This window comes from Athene cunicularia (assembly GCF_003259725.1).
Source record: "Athene cunicularia isolate RWA chromosome Z unlocalized genomic scaffold, athCun1 chrZ_part3, whole genome shotgun sequence".
Classification (NCBI taxonomy): Eukaryota; Metazoa; Chordata; class Aves; order Strigiformes; family Strigidae; genus Athene; species Athene cunicularia.
This window is the reverse complement of record NW_020799144.1, coordinates 7852717-7874147: the sequence shown is the minus strand read 5'-3', so window position 1 is coordinate 7874147 and position 21431 is coordinate 7852717. Positions and strand designations below refer to the sequence as shown.

The 21431-nt window shown below is 41.3% G+C and overlaps 1 protein-coding gene across 6 annotated transcripts in view; it reads left to right on the top strand.

The window, feature by feature from the left end:
• The window catches only part of LOC113490317 (A-kinase anchor protein 2-like), a 266283-nt gene that overhangs the window by 47886 nt on the left and 196966 nt on the right, over nt 1-21431 (top strand). For all 6 annotated transcript variants that reach the window (XM_026866693.1, XM_026866696.1, XM_026866692.1 and 3 more), the window contains one exon: nt 12017-12147. In XM_026866693.1, coding sequence (XP_026722494.1) covers nt 12017-12147 — 131 coding nt within the window. The remainder of the gene's footprint in view (nt 1-12016; nt 12148-21431) is intronic.

Sequence of the window (21431 nt, the reverse complement as noted above, 5' to 3'; positions counted from 1 at the left end):
AAATAGCATGTTTGGTTACCTAATAAAGGTTCTGAAAGCTACAGGGATTCTGTTAATTTCAGACAATTTTATTCACATAGGAAAATATATAATAGAAATAGTTTATTGTAAATGTGTATGCTGGATCACCTACAGTTTAAGTTGCTGATGCCAATTAGACCCCTGGCAAAATGACTTAACTCTATTAGCAGTTCATTCATTTTTCCCTTGTTACATACCTGGCTGAAAATGGCCCCTTTGTTTTAGGCAGAACAACTCAACAAACTCCAGAGTTAGTAAATATCAGCACCGAACCTGGACGAGGCTTTGGCAACATGTTTTGCAAAGGCTTCCAAGAATGAGGCCAATGGCTTTATGGCTGAGGACACCCAGACAAAGACATGGCTCAGCTATTGATGGTCTGTGTGAGTTTCTGAGATATCAGTGAAACCCTCCAAATGTGAAAGTCTGGAGTAGGAAAGAGTCTAGAGTAGCGTAGGCTCTAAAAACTCAATTCCCTCATTGCTGACACTGAAAGCCATTATCACCTCTTCTGTGAATCACTGGGAAGTAGGGTTGCTGGGAATAGAGCATCCTCATGGTATTTCAGGGCTGTTGGGGCACTCCGTTGAAGGCAGGAGGTGTATTTGTCTACTGTACAATCAGATGTTTCATTGGAAAGGCCCTTGGTATTGGAAAAGGAATAAGGGTGCTTTGAAGCTTCATATTTTGAGACTGAACATGCTGGTTTTCTCTAATAAGAAGCAATTTACAATAGCTTCCCTTACATCCCACCTACTTTAATCTTTAATACCAAAACAATCCTTCTTCTTTCATATAACACAAGTTGTGTTTTGTTGTGCTTTCTAACAGTCCATAGAGTTTAAACTTCATGCATTGGCAGTTCATTGGGCATATGCCTACAAAAGGGGCTTGCCACATCCATGGGAACTGGCGATGTGACCAGCTTCTATAGTTTGAAATCAGAGCAGTGGGCAAAATTCACCTTATGCAAACATTTTGTCTGCAGTATCTGTCAACATGATGTGGTTTTTTGAGAAAGACAGTAATTTATTTTGGTTGATTAGTTGCACTGGAGATATAACATACAAACAACAGCTGCTTTTAATAACTTGTTCAGCTAGGCAGCAGTTGGGCAGGCCCATTTTAATGGAGATGTTTACTATTTCAAATAAATTCTGGGACAGAAGTGTTTCTTCCAAGATCTGGCTGCCTCTGTAGTTAGTTGAACAGGATTTCTATAATTGTTTGCTGTAGCTCTGTTTGATAGCGGCTGGTAATAAAATAAACAGCACAAAACCTCCAAATTGAATGAAAAATTACCTCTCTGCTGTTACTTTAACTGTTAACAATAAATCCATTTACCACAGTTATTTTATTTCTGGAGTGGTATAAATATTAGAGACCTATTTCTGTTAACATCTGCTTCTTAAAAGACTGCAGTTCATGAACACTTAATCTATAACATAATTACATCTTTACTCTGAAGCAAAGGAAAGCCTTTTATGTTACAGAGATTTTGTTAGGGTATGAGTTTGGCTGAAATTATCTATAAATAAATTTTAATTTTATTTTTCCACAGTTATATTGCTATCCTCAATTTATTCTAGTCTTAAAATAACTGCTGTCAGAGAATATAAATAGATCTGTCTGTCCATATATATATATATATATATATATATAATATATATATGCAGCAGTGTGGAAAAACAAAGATAACTTTCACAAATGAAGGAATGTTTTTATTCCTTTATGTTGAATCCCTTTACGATTTTCAAGTAAATTAACCCTTAAACCAAATGATGACTCAGTCAAGCACACAAAAAATGTTTGATGATGTCATGGGCAGTCTCCATTCTCCTCAGGGTCAGCAGATAGCTTCCAAATACTATTCTTATTAATAGTTGAGCAGTCATTCTGGTAAATGATGTCTGCTGTGATAGTTCCAGGCTGACCCTCTGTTTTTAATGTAATGGAGCCCACTGCACCTCTGCAAGACTGGAGGTCCATCATCTCCATTTCCTAACCACAGTTCTAGGGCATGGAGAGGTTAAGAGCTAATTTCAAGATAAATTTCCATTTCCAAGAGCATAGGGGACCCCTGTTCGTCCCTTTCTGTGCTTTAGTATCTTTGGGATGATGCCCATCTTTTGCTGGAAGGCTCACCTCCCACCACGATTTAAGCTGAGAAGTGAAAGGCTCTCCGCCTCTCTGCTAACCTGTTTTGTGATCCAGAAGAGAAATCCAGATTCCTTAGGCCAGAAGGGGAGTGGATGAGGGAACAGGACTGCACAGCCTAAGGATTTATAGCGCTTGCTCTTTCTGAATTACTTACAGGGTACAAAACATTTGGATATCCTTGACGGGAAGTAGTAGTTAGAAAGGATGGTTTTCAAAAATTCTTACATTTTTTTCTTTTCCAGTAATCAGAAAACAAAATATCTATCCCCAAATAAAATCTTTAAGCCACAATAGGGTAGTTTCTCCATGCCAGCTATGCAAATTGACTACCCCAAAGAGATGAAAGCTTTAGTCCTTTAACTCATGTTTCTTACCTGCTTGCATGTCATTGCCACACAGCTGAATATACCATAATTATTCTGGAAAAATTCTCTGCAATAATGCTTTCCTTCATGAAAAAGGGATTGCATGTGAGTTGTACTTCAAACTGGGGCAGAGTTATTCTGGAATGACCATGTAAGTAAGCATCCCCATACATGCAGGACTTCCTTAAAACCCATCAAAATCAGTACTTATATTTTCACTGACAATAAGGTCCTTTGAGCAGGTTATTGCCACTCTGGCAGTTTTCATTTTAGCCGGACTGTGTCAAAGTAGCTCAAGGATGTTTACAGCTTACTTCAACCCTAGCCCCTCCTAATGGCCCAGTACATGCTCAAAAATGAATTCACATGACCCAAATCCAGCTTTTTAAAACAATGATTGTAGGAACTTCTAAGACCAGAAAAGAAAGGAATCTCTGAAAAATAGCTTTTCTTTTTGCCTCTTTTGACTGATGTGTGTATGTGGGAAGGAGTGATAAACTGAAGCTGAGGACAGACTGAATAGGAGAGGAAATTATTATTTCAGAAGATAATAGTAAAAGCAACTGTGGCTGTGCAGTAATTATGATAACATTCAAAGCTTATATGTTTGGGGGGGAGTCAGTTTTAACTATTCCAAAAGGAGGTTGGTGTGTTTGGTTGGTTTTTCTTTCAAAACTATGTTTTTTCTTCCTTTAAAAACATTAATTGAGTACTCGCAGGGAAAAACAAAGCATACCTAAATTTCTTGCTCCAGGAAGTAAAAGTGTGATCAAACTCTTTTCATGTGTGGAGGGTCTTACTCAGTTTTTCAGTCCAACCGCATAGAGTCCAGAAACTTAAGCTAGCTTGAAGATATTTCTTACTCCATCTCCAAAATTGCCTGGGAAACAGAAATGTTCTCATGGAGTTATACAGTAATTTATGTGTGAGGGGCCCTGAAGGTCTCTTCGTGCCCCTGACAGCAGGGGCGGGTTGCTCCCATGCCCATCCTCGTCCCATTACATTTGGACTCTTGCCCAGGATGGAGATCCCACAGCCTTCCTGAGAAACCTGCTCCCACATATACACTCATTGCAGCATCCCGTTTTGCAATGTGTGTCCCCACACTGCCAGTGTGTGCCTCTTGGCACAGCTAAGTCCCCTCAGGCCTCCTCTTGCCCCTGCAGTAGCCACTGGCAGTTGTTTATTGTTTATTCTCATTATGGTGCTTAATCTCGCCACAAGGAAAATGCCAAATAATTGGACAGACCCATCATTATCATCCTGCCACAAAGAAGTCTGAAATCTTAAATAGATTTCCCAAAGAAAGATACTGAAAAAAAAAACCCTAACTCTCCAGCTTAGGTACCAACATGATTGTTTTTACCTGTTACTTCAAGCAGAGGTTTCTTGTAGGACAGATGTACAGGGAATATATGTAGAAAAGAGCATACTTTCATCTTATTGTTTACTTTTGGCTCCATGTCATCTGAAGTCTTTAATGAATCTTAAAAAACTTTACCTTGTAGCAGGCTGTACCTGTGATCCCTTTCGGTGAAATTAGTAGGGCTCTGTGGCTGATGAATGGTCTAAGCAAGAGAGACAAAAGCCTTGTGTCTTCTCTCACAGAGTCTTGACAATGTCTCTTGCTGTGGTGGGTTTCCTTGCAGCTGGAAGAGCTTGTGTTTTATTTCTTCATCTTTGTATGGAAACTACTGTCTACTTGGTTTACAAAATTAAATAAAATATGGGACCTGAACAATTTAAAAGCAATGCACACAAAATATTTACACTGGTGATCTTGCTAATGGATGGGAAGCTTACTCAGGGGACATAAAACAATTGGCACTTTTTTCCCCAATGCATTCCTAATTGGACCTCTATATCTACAGCTGCAATTTCTGTTCCTGAGACTTTTTAAACAAAGCATGAGACCTTCATGAAGGAGCTACATCTATCATCATACCCGTCCTTCAGGTAGCTTACCATGGATGTGTCTTCCCCATGCATCTGCAATGCCAGTTCATGCAGCTTACACTGCAGCTGCGCTCTTGCATCCCCTTGCCTTGCCAGCAGGGGAAACCAGCTGAGAACTAGCCCTTCCCAGGTGAACACAAATCATGCTAACTAGCTCAGTCTTCCCCCACCCGTTTCTGTAGTCACATTGCACTAATGCATTCCTGTCTGCTCTGTTACTGTGCCAAACACATGCTTTGAGAAAGAGCAGTGACTTAGTAAGTACTTAGGAGCTGAAGGGCTGTCAGATGTACCAGCTACAGCAAACAAACAAGGAGGTAAGATTATCTCTGCACAGTCTTTTGGCTGCCATGATTCCCGGTGGTGTTTTTCATAATAGTGGCCATCATTTATTGTTATTTTCATATTTACTATTTATTTACCCACTTCCCCATGTGCACCCTCCCACCTTGCACCCCCATCCCAGTGGCTTACTGGTGCTGTAGCGAACCTCTGTCACCCCAGGAGCTACAGGGAAAGAGGGAACAGGCGTTTTCGGGGCAGGCAGGACACAGGTCCCTTGGATGAGCAGACTGTCCTGGAGGCATCAGGAAACTTTCAACCAACTCTGAAACAAGACCTAAGGACCAGTGATCGTGAGCTCAGGGGTCTGCTGCAGTAAGGGTTTTATGAAAAGAGAAAACTCAGGCAAGTGACATGGTGGCCTGTTCCTGTGTGGCTGAGAAGAAACTTTGGAAGAGGTTAAGCCATCAGTCTCCAATGCCTGGTCACAAAAGATTGTCAGTTACAGTGGGCAGGTTTTAGCACCCTTGAAAAAGGTTAGTTAATGTGTTCTAATGTTGTGTGTGATGAATACACATTAACTGACTGCTGGAAAATGTTTGTGACTCTTGGTCTAAATGTATGCTTCTTAAAAAATATTTTTAATACATGTCTTCCTTAAGATATTTCTAAGAAATGTTTTGTTCATTTCTTGACAAAGAATAACAACAACAAGCTTGCAACTCTACAGAATAATATTTAATCTGCTTTATAAACATTCTATTTGAACTTCTGCTGGCTAAACTCCACCAGCTAACATACTTTTTTTTGTTGGATTTTACTTATGTTAGCTCGGACATTGTGATTGAAGTCAAGACTACAATCAAGCTGCACATTTTTGAGCATGACTTAATTCCCTAATCTGGGGAATGCTTGAGTCATATACCCATGTGTCATGCAGACATGCTCCTTGGGCTAGCACAAGTGTCTTAGATGACTGGAAAGGCAACATAAAGTTTTGCTGCTATGCAAAACCACATCATACCAGCAAGCTGGAAATGGCTGCTTGTTCTGTTCCAGGGCCAGTCATGACATAGAAGGCCACATCCATCTTGTGGCAGAGCAGAGTAAAATCTCTTGTGCTTGCTGAGGACCACACCTCTTCTCCATTTTGCAGACTCTCTCACACTGATAGCCTACACAAGAAAATTCTGCATCAGTCTGGGCAGAGTCGGACTGTTTTGTTCACCTACGGGAAAATGAAATACTGCAGCATCACTCAGGAATACATTTTGAAGACCTGCTTATTTTGAGATGGACCTATCTGTTGCACTGCTTATATCTACAGTCCTTCTCTGCATTTGCATATTTATTTGTGAATGGTTAAGGATATCTAATATTAGTGTGCCTGCTCACACCATGGCCATGCAAACAAATTTTTTTCCCATTTTTTGGAAGGCAAGGGGAGGCCTGCTGGCAAAGGAACAATAATCTCAGTACATGTCCCAGTGACCTCTTTGCTAATGCTGGCAATTACGGGGCACACCACCAGGTCAGACCCAGACCCGCTGAGTAACTGCACTAGCTGGGTTAGGGCCAGCTGAACAGCAGAGAAAGCTGCCTGAAAATAATGGCAAGCAAGAGATGCAGTGTTCAGAGTGGTCATGGGAAGGGGGTAAAAGGAAAAGGGGGAATCCCAGAGGACTTTTGGTGGCGGCCATTATTGCACTGGTGTTCCTTGCAAACTCAGTTTTATCATCTAGGCATGCTTGGGAGCATACACAAGCAGAGGAGGATCTGCTGCTCTGGGAAGCATTCAATCTTGTAGCTTATCCACTGGCTGACAAAGCTGCCATCCCTGGGGGGTGACTCCAAGTAGCTGCCAAACGACAAAGCCTGGCTCACTGATGCCTCCAGAGCTCCAGATCTGCCTGGAAAATTCAGCCTTGTTGTACCAAGGAAGCTTTCTGAAATGCAAAGAGCAAATCTGAAGTGCAGCCAGTTATGCTGACATCCTAATGGGAGTGTTTGGGGTTCATATCTGACTCTCGTGATGGTAGGTGAAGGAAGAGTTTTATTACACTATTTTAGTAGGGCAAGGGCTGGTTATAGGCAGATTTGAGAAGATGAGGAACCAACCACAGACATGAACCTTTTTTCCAGGACAGAAATACTGAATGTGTGTAGGGAAAAAATAATTTCACAATAACAAATAAATCCATCTCTAAAGTTTTAATATTTGGTGGTCTTTGAGCCTCAAAACCCAAAGACTTTTGGCAAAACTTCAATTTGGCAAAGATTTCAGTAAAGTGCCTTTGATGTAGTGCTGCTGATTTCAGTGGAATTACACCAGGGATCATTACTGCCCATTTTGCATGTCACGGAAGAGCATCATTACCCTGAATAGACCACATCCGGTACTGTTTCTCAAGAGTACGCACATTTTATTGGAGAAGGCTGTCTTGGGTCAACTTTTGACCTTTGTTTCTCCTCAGGATTATCAGCTTCATTGAAAATTACTCAGCAGCCAGAGGAGTGTTCCACTTTAGCAAGTACTGCTCTTGAGGAGAGATAGTACTGATTGCCCACTTGTAAATACAAAAAAGCCCCCAAAACCTGCTTGAAGAATCTACCTCAAAAGGTAGCAGCATAGCACAAACTGGCGCTTATATTGTCATAAATAGTCAAATGGCAAGCCTGGCAAATGCATCTGGGCCTCAGGTTAAGACACTGCCACATTTCATGTGAGACTAGAAGTGTGTTATTCTTTATGAGCAATGTTTATGGAAGTAGTTCTGAAATCAACAAGAATGATAGGTAGAATTAATCACCTTTTGTATGCAGGGAGTCCAGAGGTTGCATGGAATGGGTATTATGATACATGAAAACGGTATTAAAAAGATTTACTTGCTGCAAGAAAATGTTGCCCAATACTTAAACTTTTGATGCAATATTAAAGCAAAATGCAGCATTGAAAGTAAAGGTGTTTTCAATACAGCATTAATTCTACTACATGCATGTGAGGGGTTATGCATTATTTCCTGGCTTAGCCCTAAATGTAAACAACTTAAAGCCCTTGGGCTTTACTGTCCCGAAGCATGAAACTGGAACAAATGGCACGTAAGGGAGCTGTGCACCACATTTATGGCCATGATTGTGTCTACTGCATTCAAACATTTGGCATGATTTCTTTCTGTCCTGGCCAACATCTGTTCACTTACTTTTGTCCTCCCCATGATCTATTCACAGAATCGTTTTATTCCTTTTTTGCACTGTGTAGAAGTTACTCTGGTTTCCTATGCTTGAACGAAATAGATGTGGAGCTGCCAGTTATCTCTGCAATCTCACTTGTGTGCAGAGAAACTAAATCACCTGAAAGTAGTGGTGACCTAGAGCATCGCAAGCCCAGTGCCCTTTCCACTTCAGTAACAGCGAGCCTTTTTAATGACATGATCTAATTTCTGCTGAAGGATTTAGCCCTGAAGAAATTGTACTCTTGCAGTAAATGAAGAAATACTTAACACCAAGCTGTACATAGCATAGTTGTACCGGTGGAGTGGTGCCTCCTGAAAGTACAACATATCCACATTCCAGTATTGGAATGAGCTGTACGAATGCCTGTATTTTCACAATACTATACCTGGCCACTCCTGGAGCCCTATATAATTTTGACAATGTCTAATCATACAGCACAACTTTGGTGCATAAAGAAGCTCCAAAATGCAGTAGAGAGTTAAGGCTCTTAGCAGACGGTGAAGAAGGAGCAATGCTGAAATTCTAGCTTGTGGCCATTTTAATCACAGACTGTTAAGTAAATCAAATGCACAACATTGTTAAGCAGGGATAACTCGTACAGCAGCTATTTTTGGGCTCCATCCTCATTCAAGCGTCCTCCTTTTAGCAGATTTGAGAAACACCTCCTATTCTTCCTGGGATAAGATTTTGCAAGATTTTTTCAAAAAGCATAACCCAGATTTCATAGCTGTGGAGGATGGATGGCAGCAAACCACCTTTTGTTTCCAAGCCACATCTGGCTTTTATTTGCATCTGGACTACCCCTGTGCTGGCTGCCTCACTGGACTGTCTCGTACCCAGGCACCCAGTGCAGCTCTACCACCACCTATCTCCCTATAGCACCCTACCCACCCTTGGTCTCATCGTGTGTGCCAAAGCCTTCTCCCTGGGTTTCTGATTAAAATGCCCTGGGAGAGGTTTGCTCTAAGCAGGTGAGAGATCCACCCCTAGTCACTGCTCCAGCACTATGCCAGTCATCTGGCAGGGGAGAAAATGTTTCCTGGACAGCAAGACAGTTGTGTGCAGTGCCCTGATTTGTGCCTGACTGTTTGCTGGTCGTATTTACAGTAGGTGTGTAAAGGTACACCCTCAACAGCTTGGCAAGTAGACCCTCTGAATTTTAAGAAATGCTTCTTGTAAATGTTTCCATTTATTAGAGCCTTTTTGACTGGATTCCTTCGTGTAGTATTTAACAAATGCCTTAATTTTCATCTTGAAAAGAAAGCCAGAAACATCAAAGTTACTAGCTTTCCTGTTTTAGATAAAATATGCTGACATTTCACCCAAGAGGGAAGATTTTTAGCAGATCATAGCATTCTTGTCTCTAAATATGTCTTTTTAAAAGTCCCATTGATGCTTTCCTGTTTCAAATTCATGCTATTAATAGGTCAAAAAATGAGGCTTCTGGGAAAACAAAAAAAAAGTGATTTTTTAGCTTAAATGTTTCATAGAAACAAAGACCAAAACAAAAGCTGCACAAAATATCTTATTTTTGGTGTACAGCAGTTGCACTGAAAGGACTGGCTTCTCCCTATCTGAGCATCAGTATGGAGATTCTGTGAAAGCTCAGAAATCCTGGATTTTATCTGTCCTTCTGTACCAAATGAGGAGGGCTGTTTACTGAACGTCTTCAGTGCTGTACCACCGGTGCTTTGCCAAAGGCTTTATTAGGACAGCTGGAGCTGTATCTAAAAGAAGGTTAGAATGGAGAAGGCTGCATTCATCTTTAGAGTTTGGTCTTCAGAAACTTGGGGTTTTTTTCCAACTGAGTATCACTCAGGATTTCAGATTGGAGACCACAGCTGAGTATGACACATGTAGCAAAATAGTTCCACATGCAACCGGCCACATTCTTTTTTAAAGAAAAGACAAGAGTTTTTTGAAAGAATTATCAGCTTCCACGGCACTTTACACTGGATTTAGCCCAGCAAGTACCCACTGAGTAGTACTGAGACCTCCTAAATGCCAAAGCACAGGATGTTAAATGTGTAGCACCTCAGGACCTGTAAATCCGTTTTTGACTACCTCACTTTGTTTCTTGGTATGTGTGATGGCTTGGGAGTCCTTTGCTGAGGGGACATTTCAATAGCACATTGGGCCTGAATGAGCTGATGAAAATTCTGGGCAGTAGTCATCTGGGTTGAACAAGAAAGCAAAGATTCCACAGAGAAATCTCACTACCACCCCATGAAATGTGGCAGGAAACACTAGTGGTGGCAGCAAAAGGAGCCACAACCTGGAGAAACTGTGGCTGGAGATAAGTCACCTTTAATGTTTTGTGAACCTTGGAGGCCATGAGCAAAGCTGAGTACAGCCAAGTAAGGTATGTCTTCAGCATTAGTGGGTCTGATTGTTGAGCATTACTCTATGATACAAGAACACAAGACCTCTTCCATCATGCAGAAACCCTAATTCATATACAAATCACTTAAAACCCACCTGGAAGTCCTCTGGTGTGCAGCACAGTTTAAGTCAGTGAAAGCTGGAGTAATTTATAAAGTCTAATTCAATTGTGTGTTTTGTATTGCTTTCTGTCTGCTGTCTTACTAAAATCTAATTGCCTGATGTCAGGCCATTGAGTGACAAGAATAGTTTGTGCATAGATACTATGTCTATATATACACTCAAAAAATAACAAGTAAGCCTTGTCTGTCATGTCAAAAATCTTTCTATTTTGGGCTGGGTTTGAAGCCTGCTTTTGGTGGTGAATATTTTTCCCTTATACATAGTTTGCATGTCAGGTTCCATTACAGCGACAAACATGGCATTGAAAAGACTATGTTATGGCATATTTGGGCAGCTTCTGAAATCCAGTTTCTTTGAACTGATGATTTCCTTATTAGCTCCTCTTTAATGGGGAGGAAACATGCTCTTACATTTTTTTGAACTAGCATTGCCAATCACTTTGCAAATTCAAAACCAAGGCTCCCTTTTTCTGGTCCAATGCAAGGGGCTACTTTAGTTGGTCCCTTGGCTAATGTTTATTTACACCAGCTCCATTTCCTTCTTGCCAAGGAGCAAAGTCCTTCATGGCTTTGAGCTCCTGATCTTCCTTTCAGCAGGCCTTGTCCTGTCTGCCAGCTGATGTGCTGCATCCCTCTGGCAGGATTTGGGCCAAATAAGACACGCAGGCTGATGTGCTCTTTAATGGATTGCTTGCAGCTGGTGAATCTCCACTGATGAAGTCCCCTGGGTGAGCTGCAGCTGGATTAGACAGTGGCCAGGTGAGGTTGTAGCCATGTTTTTGGTGTAGAAAGCACATCAAAATTCCCAAGAATAATTCTATTGCATGTAGACTATTGCTGCTTTCTGCAACAGTGTTGCTATGCCCTGGGATACCTATGGTTTATGGAAGACTTTTGTTCATTTGTTTTATTTTGTCTCTGGTTAAGAGGAATAGTGTGCTTGTGTGAATGTATACATGTGTGTGTCTGCCTGTCTGTATGCCTGTAAATGTACAGAGACACATCTGTGGTATAAATAAAAAATAACATCTTTTATTAATTTAATAGCAGACTGATTATATACTTCATAAAACACATTACATTTAGAGCACACTGCTCTTTTATTTTTGAAGCTTTAAGAAGTTTATAATTTTAGTCCTTCCAGCACATGCCTTGTCATTCATGAGAGATCCACACTTTTGTTCAAAGATTTCACTTCTTGCAGGACTGGCTAATTTGCACGTTTTAAACTCTTGTTTTTATGGGGAACTAAAAATCACTTCATATTAAGATATTGATTTTAAATAAAATGTGTACTGTAAAACTGACGCTCCTAAATCTGGAAGACCTGATATCTGGATAAACAGCTGATAGATTGGTTTAAATCGACTGTCTAAAGCAGTAATCAGAAATGGGGACAATCAAATATTCAGAAGCAGAGGCAGCTCCTTGTCAATCTTCAGATTTTTTTTGTTCAGTCTGTTCCTAAGATTTGGGTTTTTTTTAACCTCACAGTCAAAAGCTCTTCGGGAAAAATGGCTGCTACAGGGAATTCCTGCTGGCTCTGCAGAAGAGGAAGAAGCCAGAAGGAGGCAGTCAGAAGAGGATGAACTGAAGGTGAAAAAGCTGGAAGAAAACATACACAGGTAGCGACATTTTCCTTTTGCTTTGCCTAAGAACAGCTGCTCTCATTAAAGCTAGAGACCTTCTTTGCCCAGGTCTCCATCTCTGGCAGTAGCTGATAGCAGCTGCCCAGGGAGGAGCATAAGAGCAGGCACACACACAGCCAAGCTTGCCCAGAATTTGTCTCTCAGATGTCCATGGTTTGCAAGGTAGAGCCATCATGGTATCTTTGTGTTTAATGGATTTTGATGGATTTCTCTCACAAGGGAGCTAAAAAGAGGGCCGCGTTCCCCCTTCAGATGCACATGTATGACTTGATTAACACTAGAGAGATTCTCCATTGCTTTACACCTCCTATAGCCAAAAGGAGTTCAAAGACGGGTGACACTCTTTTGCACTCTTTTTTCACTGGTGCAAATGACTCTCGAATGCAACGGCAGATGCAACCAGCAAATAAAATATCTGCTGCTTTCAGAAGCAAGGTTTGGACATTAGAATTATTTCCTTTTATTAGTTTCCCATCACTGCCTGAGTGAACATTTGTCCTCTTATTTTCTGTTTTCCTTTGTTTTGCTACAAACAATGAGCCCTGAAAATCATGAGGAAAATGCTTTTATCCCTCACCGGGCAAATTCCAGTGCTGCTTCTGCTGCTGATGCAATGTGAATTCAGAGGTTTTTCAGCTGGCAGAAAACTGGAAATAGTTGTTCAAATCTGGCACCACAGCTTTTACAAATGTGTAATCTGAGTGACAGAAAAAAAGCAAATAAGACCAACAATCCAAGGGTTGAGATATTAGCCTAGCATCTGGTGAACTCAGTTTGCCTTATGCCAGATTTCCTGTAAAATTTCTTGGAGGAATCATAGAGAATGTTTCTTTGGGGATATATAGAGGTAGACCCACTCTAAGCTTGGATGGTGCTGGATGGCTTTTATCTGGAATAGATCAGCATGAATCTAAGAGCTGCCTCACACTACTGGTCTCTGTCTTGTGATTCATATTAATTAAAACTGATTTGAGAATGTGTATTGTTCTTTTACATCTGTGGTAACATAAGGCAAGAAAGCTTTTTTTTTTTATATATTTCATATGCTACCTGATGTTTTGTTCCATAAATTAATGCAGTAGATGGAAAGAATTCATGGAGTGAACTTCAGAAATATGTATTGTAATACATAATTCATCTAGTGCTGAATGATGCAAGGTGCTAAGTGCTCTGACCCCATCCAGCAAAACACATCAGCATGTGCTCAATTTCAGCTATGTGAGTACCACCACTGATGGCAACAAAACCTGCTTTGCTTAATTAGTTCAAAGTGTAGGATGAAATTCTATGTAAAACCTTTGCCCCTGTAGTATGGCTTTTTTTCTTTGGCTGCACCCATGAAATAAAATCTTTGAATATTTGGAAGTAACAGAGCTCTCTTCTGCTGTGACCACCTATCTGTCAAATGACAGGTCAGCTGCTTGATGCTGAGTTGAAAGGACATTTGTTTGACAGCCTCAGTAGCATGCTTAACTTACGTGTTACCTAAGGGAGCTCCAAAGATAGTAAAAATTTATTTTAATTTAAATGAGAAAATATTACACTTGTACTGTAGAGATAAGACAGTAGAGGTTGAGGTCATTAGTCTAATTACAGTTTATATTTATGACAACATGACATATCCAAATCCCATCAAGATAGGCTGAGAAGGTAAAGGGCTATAAAAAAGGTAGGAAGAAGAGAGATGTCAAGCACGTTATCTGAGGAGTGAAGGAGAACGAACTCAACCTGAAAGGACTGCCTGTGCACCACATTTCCCCTCTGCATTCCTGGGAGAGAATCAGAGAGGAGGATTATGGGGGGACCATTCATATGTTCATGTTTGCAGAGGCCCAATGGTCCTTTGGAAGTGCAGTATGCACTATCCAATGGGATCACTATGAAACAGCCCAAACCCTCTCAATGAGAGCGAGAGAGGTCAGGCTAAGCTGGTTTACCAGGAGGAAGGAAAACTACTGCAAGATTAGCCATAGAGTTGGTGCCAGGGGACTGTATGGCCACTGTGTCATGGATCTTGCATATTCATTAGAGTCACACTTCATCCTATGTGCAAGCACAGAGCAGCTGCAGTATCAAGACATCTGTGAAAGAGTCTATAGCACACATAGTGGGCTTGTCCCTACTGGAAAATATACAAAGTCTTTTACATGTGGTCTAGGAGCAGGGTAAAGCTTACTCATGAAGGCCAATATCCAACATCTGCTGACAGCCAGCACTCGTGCCCCTGCTTTAACAAGGGGGAACATGCAGTCATTCCTTTCCTCTTGTGGCAGAGCCTCCCATTGTCACTTCAGAGAGCACCATTTCTACTGCATACACTGAAGCATTCAGCAGGTCCCTTTCTCATACCTCTGCATTTACTACATGAACAGCCACGGCACTAGAGAAATACCCATCTTTATTTGCAGGCTGGACGTAAAGAGTAGGTCTGACAAGCTGAGTGAACTGTGACACTTAGAGCGGAAAACTGAAGGACATAGTGTTTGAGACCAAACTGACATTTCGTAAATGAGGTTGTGGGCTCATGTACGTCTGTGCTGTCCAGAAGAGGCAAATATCTCTACCTTAGGGAAAGAATAGACCTAGCTGTGGGTTTGTAGATAGTCTTAAGGGCCTTGCACATAATATAAATGCTTCAGTTGGGTATTGCTTTTTATAATTCACTTATAAGTGACTTTCACACTAAAACCAGACGTTTTGCAAGAGGTACACATGCATGTAGCATTTATTCTTAAGCTAGTGTAACCCGTTCTCCTTTGTGTGGGAGGTGTTTAATTTCAACTGAGGCAGCAAAAATGCATGAGTGTACAGACTGCTGTTTATTTATTAGACTTCCATGTTATCATGAGAAATCATATACTTCAGCTTCTAGCTTACAAGGATATGTGCATATGAGTAAACTTAGACGAGTAAGTGTAATGATTTAATGAGCTCTCTTGTGTGCAAAAGCATTTGGAAGGAGGATGCCTACATTAGTCAGCATTTCTGTACACTTCATGCCATGCAACTGAAAAAATATCTGCATCACAAAACCAGAAATAAAACAGAACAGAGAATGCAATACAAATAATTAAATACTATCATTATGCTGAAAATTACCAACGGAAGACATAGAAGTACAAGATGCACATACAAGTTAAAAAAACAGGGTGTGCAATATTAAGACAAGATGCAGGCATATGAACATTGTAACAGTGGATTACAGACAGGATGATCATTTGATAGTTGGGATTAGTTTAACATGTTTAGAGATTTTGAAATACATGAACACTAGAAACAGTCTTCATATCCAGGAATGCAAAATGGAAATAGAAGAATAAGCAGAGTTGAAGCAGGTTTGGTCCTGGACTTCCAGAACTCCTGCTTGTCTAACTTGAGTCTTCAGAGTAAGATTTATGACACTGCATGTAAAAATCCCGGTGTCTTGCATTTCTTTAAAAACGTGGTTGGTCTGGTGGTCTTAACAGGAAATTTGGACCCCTTATTCACCATTCATTGAGTCTCAAGTGGGCTAGAAAACTGTCAGTAGTGGGAATGATGGAAAGGCATTGCTGCATTATTAAATATTTGAAACCTGGCTGCCAGATAGGTGGTACCATTGTATCAGTGGCAGAGCAAAGCCGGACATGGATTTAGGCTGTCTCTCAGCACAAACTGTCCCTAAGACGTAGAGAAGCTTTAAAGCTAGCTCAGTTTTTTGTGTAGTCCCAAAGATCTCAGGTCCATGTTAGAGGAAAGCAGCCATTTCTGAGTTTCTTTCCCATTGTCACAAAGTGAAAAAGTGATCTCCTGTTTTCCACATCTACCTTAGATTTTAGGTAAATTATACCAAAGGAGGAAAAAAGGAATGAAAAACATTCCCCTTCCCTTAAACTTATTCTCCAAATCATAAACCTGAAATATATTGTTTGGGATAGCATTGATACAGATGCCCATTGAACTTCCACAGATATATTTCTGACAGTGTGTTGTAGGTGAAACAAGTGCTGGAATGTGCTGCATAACTCCCATGGTTATTTTTACCACATGGCAGTCTGTTATTTTGCAGCAGTGAATGGAAAGTTGGCATTCGACATCTGGGTATTAACCAGCAGCATTCACAGAGCAGAGCAGCCCACCCAAAGCCTGCTGTTCCTTCACAGCATTTGAAATACTCCCAAAATTAATTTTGTTTTGCTAGATTACATTCTAGTATGTGCTGGCAGGCTGTGTTTACTACCAAAGGTGAAGAGTTTTCATTGCTCCGATGCTTTCCTGTATCGTGGCAAAATTAAATAATCTGTGACAACGTATCTCCCTACTTGCTGACAGACACTGGCATGAGATACCAGGACTGGGCTGGACTACTTGTGGTCCTGGAGAAAAGAAACCCACAGAACTAAGTTCTCAGTAAAGTAGCATATCCGTTCAGTGAGGGGCAATGAATCTGTTCACATTGCATGAGGAGGTACCCATCAACTCCACGGACAGACAAACTATTGCTCTATTAGAGAAGCCTTTTTGGACATGTGGACCAGGCAGACAGCTTAAAGCAGTGGATGCCAGATACCCAAAAAGTACAGGCAAGACATATTTGTGGCACTTTGGCACTGTGACAGCTCTTGGGGATGAAGCAATGCAGGACAGCAGCCAAGGTGTATGTGTATCCCCTGTTATTTACTCAGGGCTACTCAACACATACAACTCCTAACATTTGCAAAAGCCCTTTGTGGTTGTAGACTCCGTTACCCTTGTGCATGTTGGTGGTGAGCCATAGCTCTGTCACCTCTAGGAGAAGACTCTTCCATCGTGGTGCAGCATGGAGGGATAGCGTGATGATAATGGTGGCAGGGGCAGTTCTGTGCTTTGGAGGGGTCATGAGCACTTCCCTGGGATGAGCACATGTCTTTGCTGATTGCTGTTGTCTTGATGATGTGGGCAGGTGGTAAGTACATGCAATAACTCACTCCCTCTCAGCAGTTCCCATCACAGAGTGCTGCTGTTCTTTCAAAACCTTGGAAAGTATTTTAAAGTGTTGAACTGAAAGATACCTGTGAGAGGGACTGCAGGACAAGCACAGCTTCCATCCAAGAAAAGCACTTAACCTAATGGACCAAAAGAGATGCTGAATGTAAGCTTACACAAGAGAGATGACACCACCTCTCTCAAGCAAAAGGTGCCTTGGTTGCTTGTGTGAGGCTCTCTGTTCTACTGTGCTTGACCTACCTCTGCTTACCAGGTATTAGACAGAAGTCCTAATCTAGAGAGAAGCAGATCCAAAAGGGGGTAAAACTTCTCCAAAGATGGAAGAATTGTCCTTCCATTACTGCAACTGAATCTTTCCAGGTAAATGCTCAGATTTGAGATTTGTCAGAGAGGCTGGGCTAGGCCCTGAGAAGAAAACTCTCACCAAGGTGATCTGATATATATAAAATAAAATCTTATTAATACTCTATCTTATGAATAGTCTGTGAGTGTTTCACAGATCTTTGATGTTAGGTGGGGTCTCTTCTCATTATAGAGTCCAGCAAAAACAAGCTTGTGGTTCAGTTGAGCTTGTCATGGCTGCTGCACCTTTAGCATTGTTTCTCCTCCCAATGTACATTCTGTAATTTCTTTCTAGTGCCAAGGTTTGTTTCCTGCTTCTTCTTCTCAGGATAAAAACTTAGCATGTCTCAGGCTGGGAACTCTGGCTATAATTCAGTCTCACTTGGGACTGCTACTCATAGTTTTTGCATGACAGAGGGAGAGAGAGAGCACGTAAGACAGATGAGAGGGCATTCCTTCAAAAGAAGGATAATCTGATGTCAGAAACAGCTGCTCAGGCCTCCCCTAGAGCAGACAGTGCAAGCCAGGACCAGAGGTGCCATAAACCTCTCCTTAGCAAGCCTAAACCTCTCTCATCCATTTCCCTTCAGTCTTAAGCTTCCAGAGAGATATGGACAGTTGCTGAAGCATATGCTAGTGTGGACAACAGTGTGTCTTCCAAGTGCATGGTCCACATGAGCATGAGTTTTGCAACTTCCACATTGATGACATCTGGAGAAAATGATCAGAAACACTGTTTATTCAACATTTTAGGGTTTTACCTAGAATGCCAGATGCAGCTGTAAACAAGCCTTCAGTCTGCCTTTGCACGCTGCCTGTATGATCAGTTGCACTGGGTGAGCTCTCTTAAGAGTGAAAGAGCAAAAATGTCTCCTCAGAGCCAGGCAGTGTCTCCACATTCTGCTCAGTTTATGAGGGAAGATCAAGCTTTCTGCACAGGATCAGCTGTTTGTCCCCAAGTCCTCTGTTTGATTCTCCACTAAGTTTGATCAATATCAGATCTCATCTGCCGAAGCTCCACAAATTCCAGTTGCAGCAACCCCTAAGGACTGTGGTTTCCAAAACAGCACATCCTTCACCCCCCATAAAGCTTTTATTGGGGTGCATTTCTTAAGTGATGTATTTCTTACTAAAACACAGATGAAAGCAAAACCAGACAAAAAGTCTCAACAACAGGAAAGGAACCCGATCTGCAGTGTCATTAGAGAATTCCTCAGGACTTGGAGGATGATCTCAGAAAAGCCATGAGTTAAGAGCTGCTGGGTGGCAAGGGTTTTGAGGTTTTTATATATGGTATAATATGTTCAGATGTGGCACTTCACAACAAAATAATAACACAGCTTACTACCTCAGTTCTGAAGCTCAGCCCATACTTAAAATAGCAGAATGACATGCCAGTGCTTTAACAGTTGCCTAAATGCTGGTCTTCTGTGTTTAGAATTGGCAATCTCGAGGTCTTCCACAACTCCTAGGCATCACTAGCTTACAATTACTTAATGATGCATATGCATCTCATAAAGGGGGCAAAAGGATTGACTGTTCAATTTGAGCACAGGCTCCCTCCAGCTATGTCTGCTGTCCTCAAATATGTGTACAAGATATGGACCTTGATAAAGACACCAATTTGCCTAAATTGGGAGCAAGATATGGAAGAAATTCGAAATCCCTGTCTCTACATATCAAGGAATTTCCACCTCAAGTGCTTCTGACACTTCATCCATGTCAGTATCCTGTAGATTAAGATACATGTTACTCAAAAAGGAAAGGACATACAGGCTTAAATTAAGCCCTAGACAGAAGCAGGTTTTCAAGGACACCTTTTTTAGGCAAGCTAACACATTGTAAACCAGCATCAATTTCTAAATGAATGAAAACTTTTAATACAGTAAAGGGGCAGTTACTACCCCTGAGCCAGGTTCAGCAAGAAAAATGCAATTTCAGTTATTGAAGCCTTTAGATAAAATGGACGTTCTGCACAAGGCTGGATTTTTGTTGCCATACAAGATGAGACCCAGTGACAGATTATCAAGAGCAAAACTTTAGAGCTTCATTGGATTTAAAATGTCAAAGCTAAAATTTCACATGACTCTCCATGTACTGCTGTTCACAAGATGGGGAAATAAATAGCTTCATAACGCATGTATTTATCCACACTCTGTCTGTATGCAAGGCCGTCTAAGATCTTCACACTTCTTTTAAGCCTAGTAGAACTGACAGGGGTTTCCTGAAGCAGTAAATTGTAGTATAGCATAAAGAGTAGGGATTACAGACTTCGTTACATCTGAATTAAATCTTAATCATGGGCCAAATGGGATTGTTGCATGGAGTAAAACAAAAAGGACTACTCTCCATTTCTTTCCTTTTTATGCTTATCTTTGCTGGAGTTGGCTTGCTATTGGTTTTCCTTGTACACCAGCTCTACCACAAGGCAGTCCTGGTGAAACAGTTCCTTCCACACAGTTAGTCTATGTAGCAGTTGGTGGATGGAAAAAAAAATTTGTGGAAATCCAGTAACAGAAAGACATGCTTGTGTGGAGGTGACATACACATGCAGAGTTTTGAAAGAGATGACAAACCTGGAGTGTATTTACAAAGAGAAGGATCAGAGTGAGGCAACAGCCTGGGTTGATTTTACTGTGTTGGTGTTTTTTTACTTTACTACAGGGATATTTACCCTGTCTCCACCTTAAATCAGAGGACTTTTCCTTCTCCCTGCCAAACCTCTCTTTATGTGCTGTGTCTGTGTCTGCCAAGGCATGCACATGCACTCACACACACGTACTCGCAGAGCCGGGGAAGACACTGCTGCAGTCTGGTCCTCTGTAGCTCCCTTGTTCCAAAGGGTCAGGCTCATCCTGTATAACTGCAGGAGTTTAAATAAATCACTGACATTTAGAGCATTGTCTGCTTTAGGCCCCCCATGTGGTCAGTGAGGAAAGAGCATCACCTCCATGGCCTGCGTAAGCCCATCTTCCCCCTTGAGTGTAGGTGTCTCAGTGAAGTTCCTCTAAGTGCAACGAATGCAGCTGAAGCCTTAATGTTAGTTCCTGCACAGCCATCTTCTGCTGGGCCTCTGGGGACTACCGTGATGCAAATAGTTATTAATAACCATTAGTTATCTATCTGGTGCATCATGTGTTTCTTACCCCAGGCCCTGTCCTGTCGTTCTTGCCCGCAGTCAGCAATTACATGTATTACTGCAGAGCTGAACTAGTTCTGGGTAGGTAGAGGTAGAGGTAGAGGAGCAGGGTGCAGTGTCTGGAGCCACCCAGCGGGCATTGCAAGTCTTAGCCGTTTTCTTAAAAACCTGCAGTCTGAAAAGCACATCACCTTCCCTGTAGGGTTTTTAAACTGCTGCAATATGTGAATTCTGAGGTTAAAATTAATGTAAATCCCAGCTGATAGACCACAGAAGACAAAGACTGGATGTGCAGTCAGGAATTCTGGTTGATAAGAAAGGGACAGCTGTAATGGATTTTATTGAGAAGTTGCAGTTGAAGAAAAAAGAAAAGTCCCAAGGAGGCATGTTCAGGAACAGAGAATAGTCTGCTGGCACATGTATCATAGTCTCACTGTAGAAAAGCAAATGAGTAGTAACAGGGAACATCCATGTGCTGCAAAAATGCTTGTAGCCATCCAAAAATTTAACACATGAATGATACGGTCAAATCAACAGTGAAGGATATTTATTCAGAGTACTCAGATCTATCTGCATGTTACAAATATAAAACATGGTCATAGCCATGTACAAAGATGGGTTTCATAGGATGGAGTGATATATGACTCTATAGCATAAGACACTGAGGAATCAGGTCCCAGTGTCAGATTGCTGTAAGAACTCAAACTAGAAAACTGACTTCGTATGACAGATGTGCAGAGGGGCAGCAAAACAGATAAGGGAGAGATAGGGAGTAATAAGTGGAGGCAGTGGGAGAAATTAAACAATGAAAGCA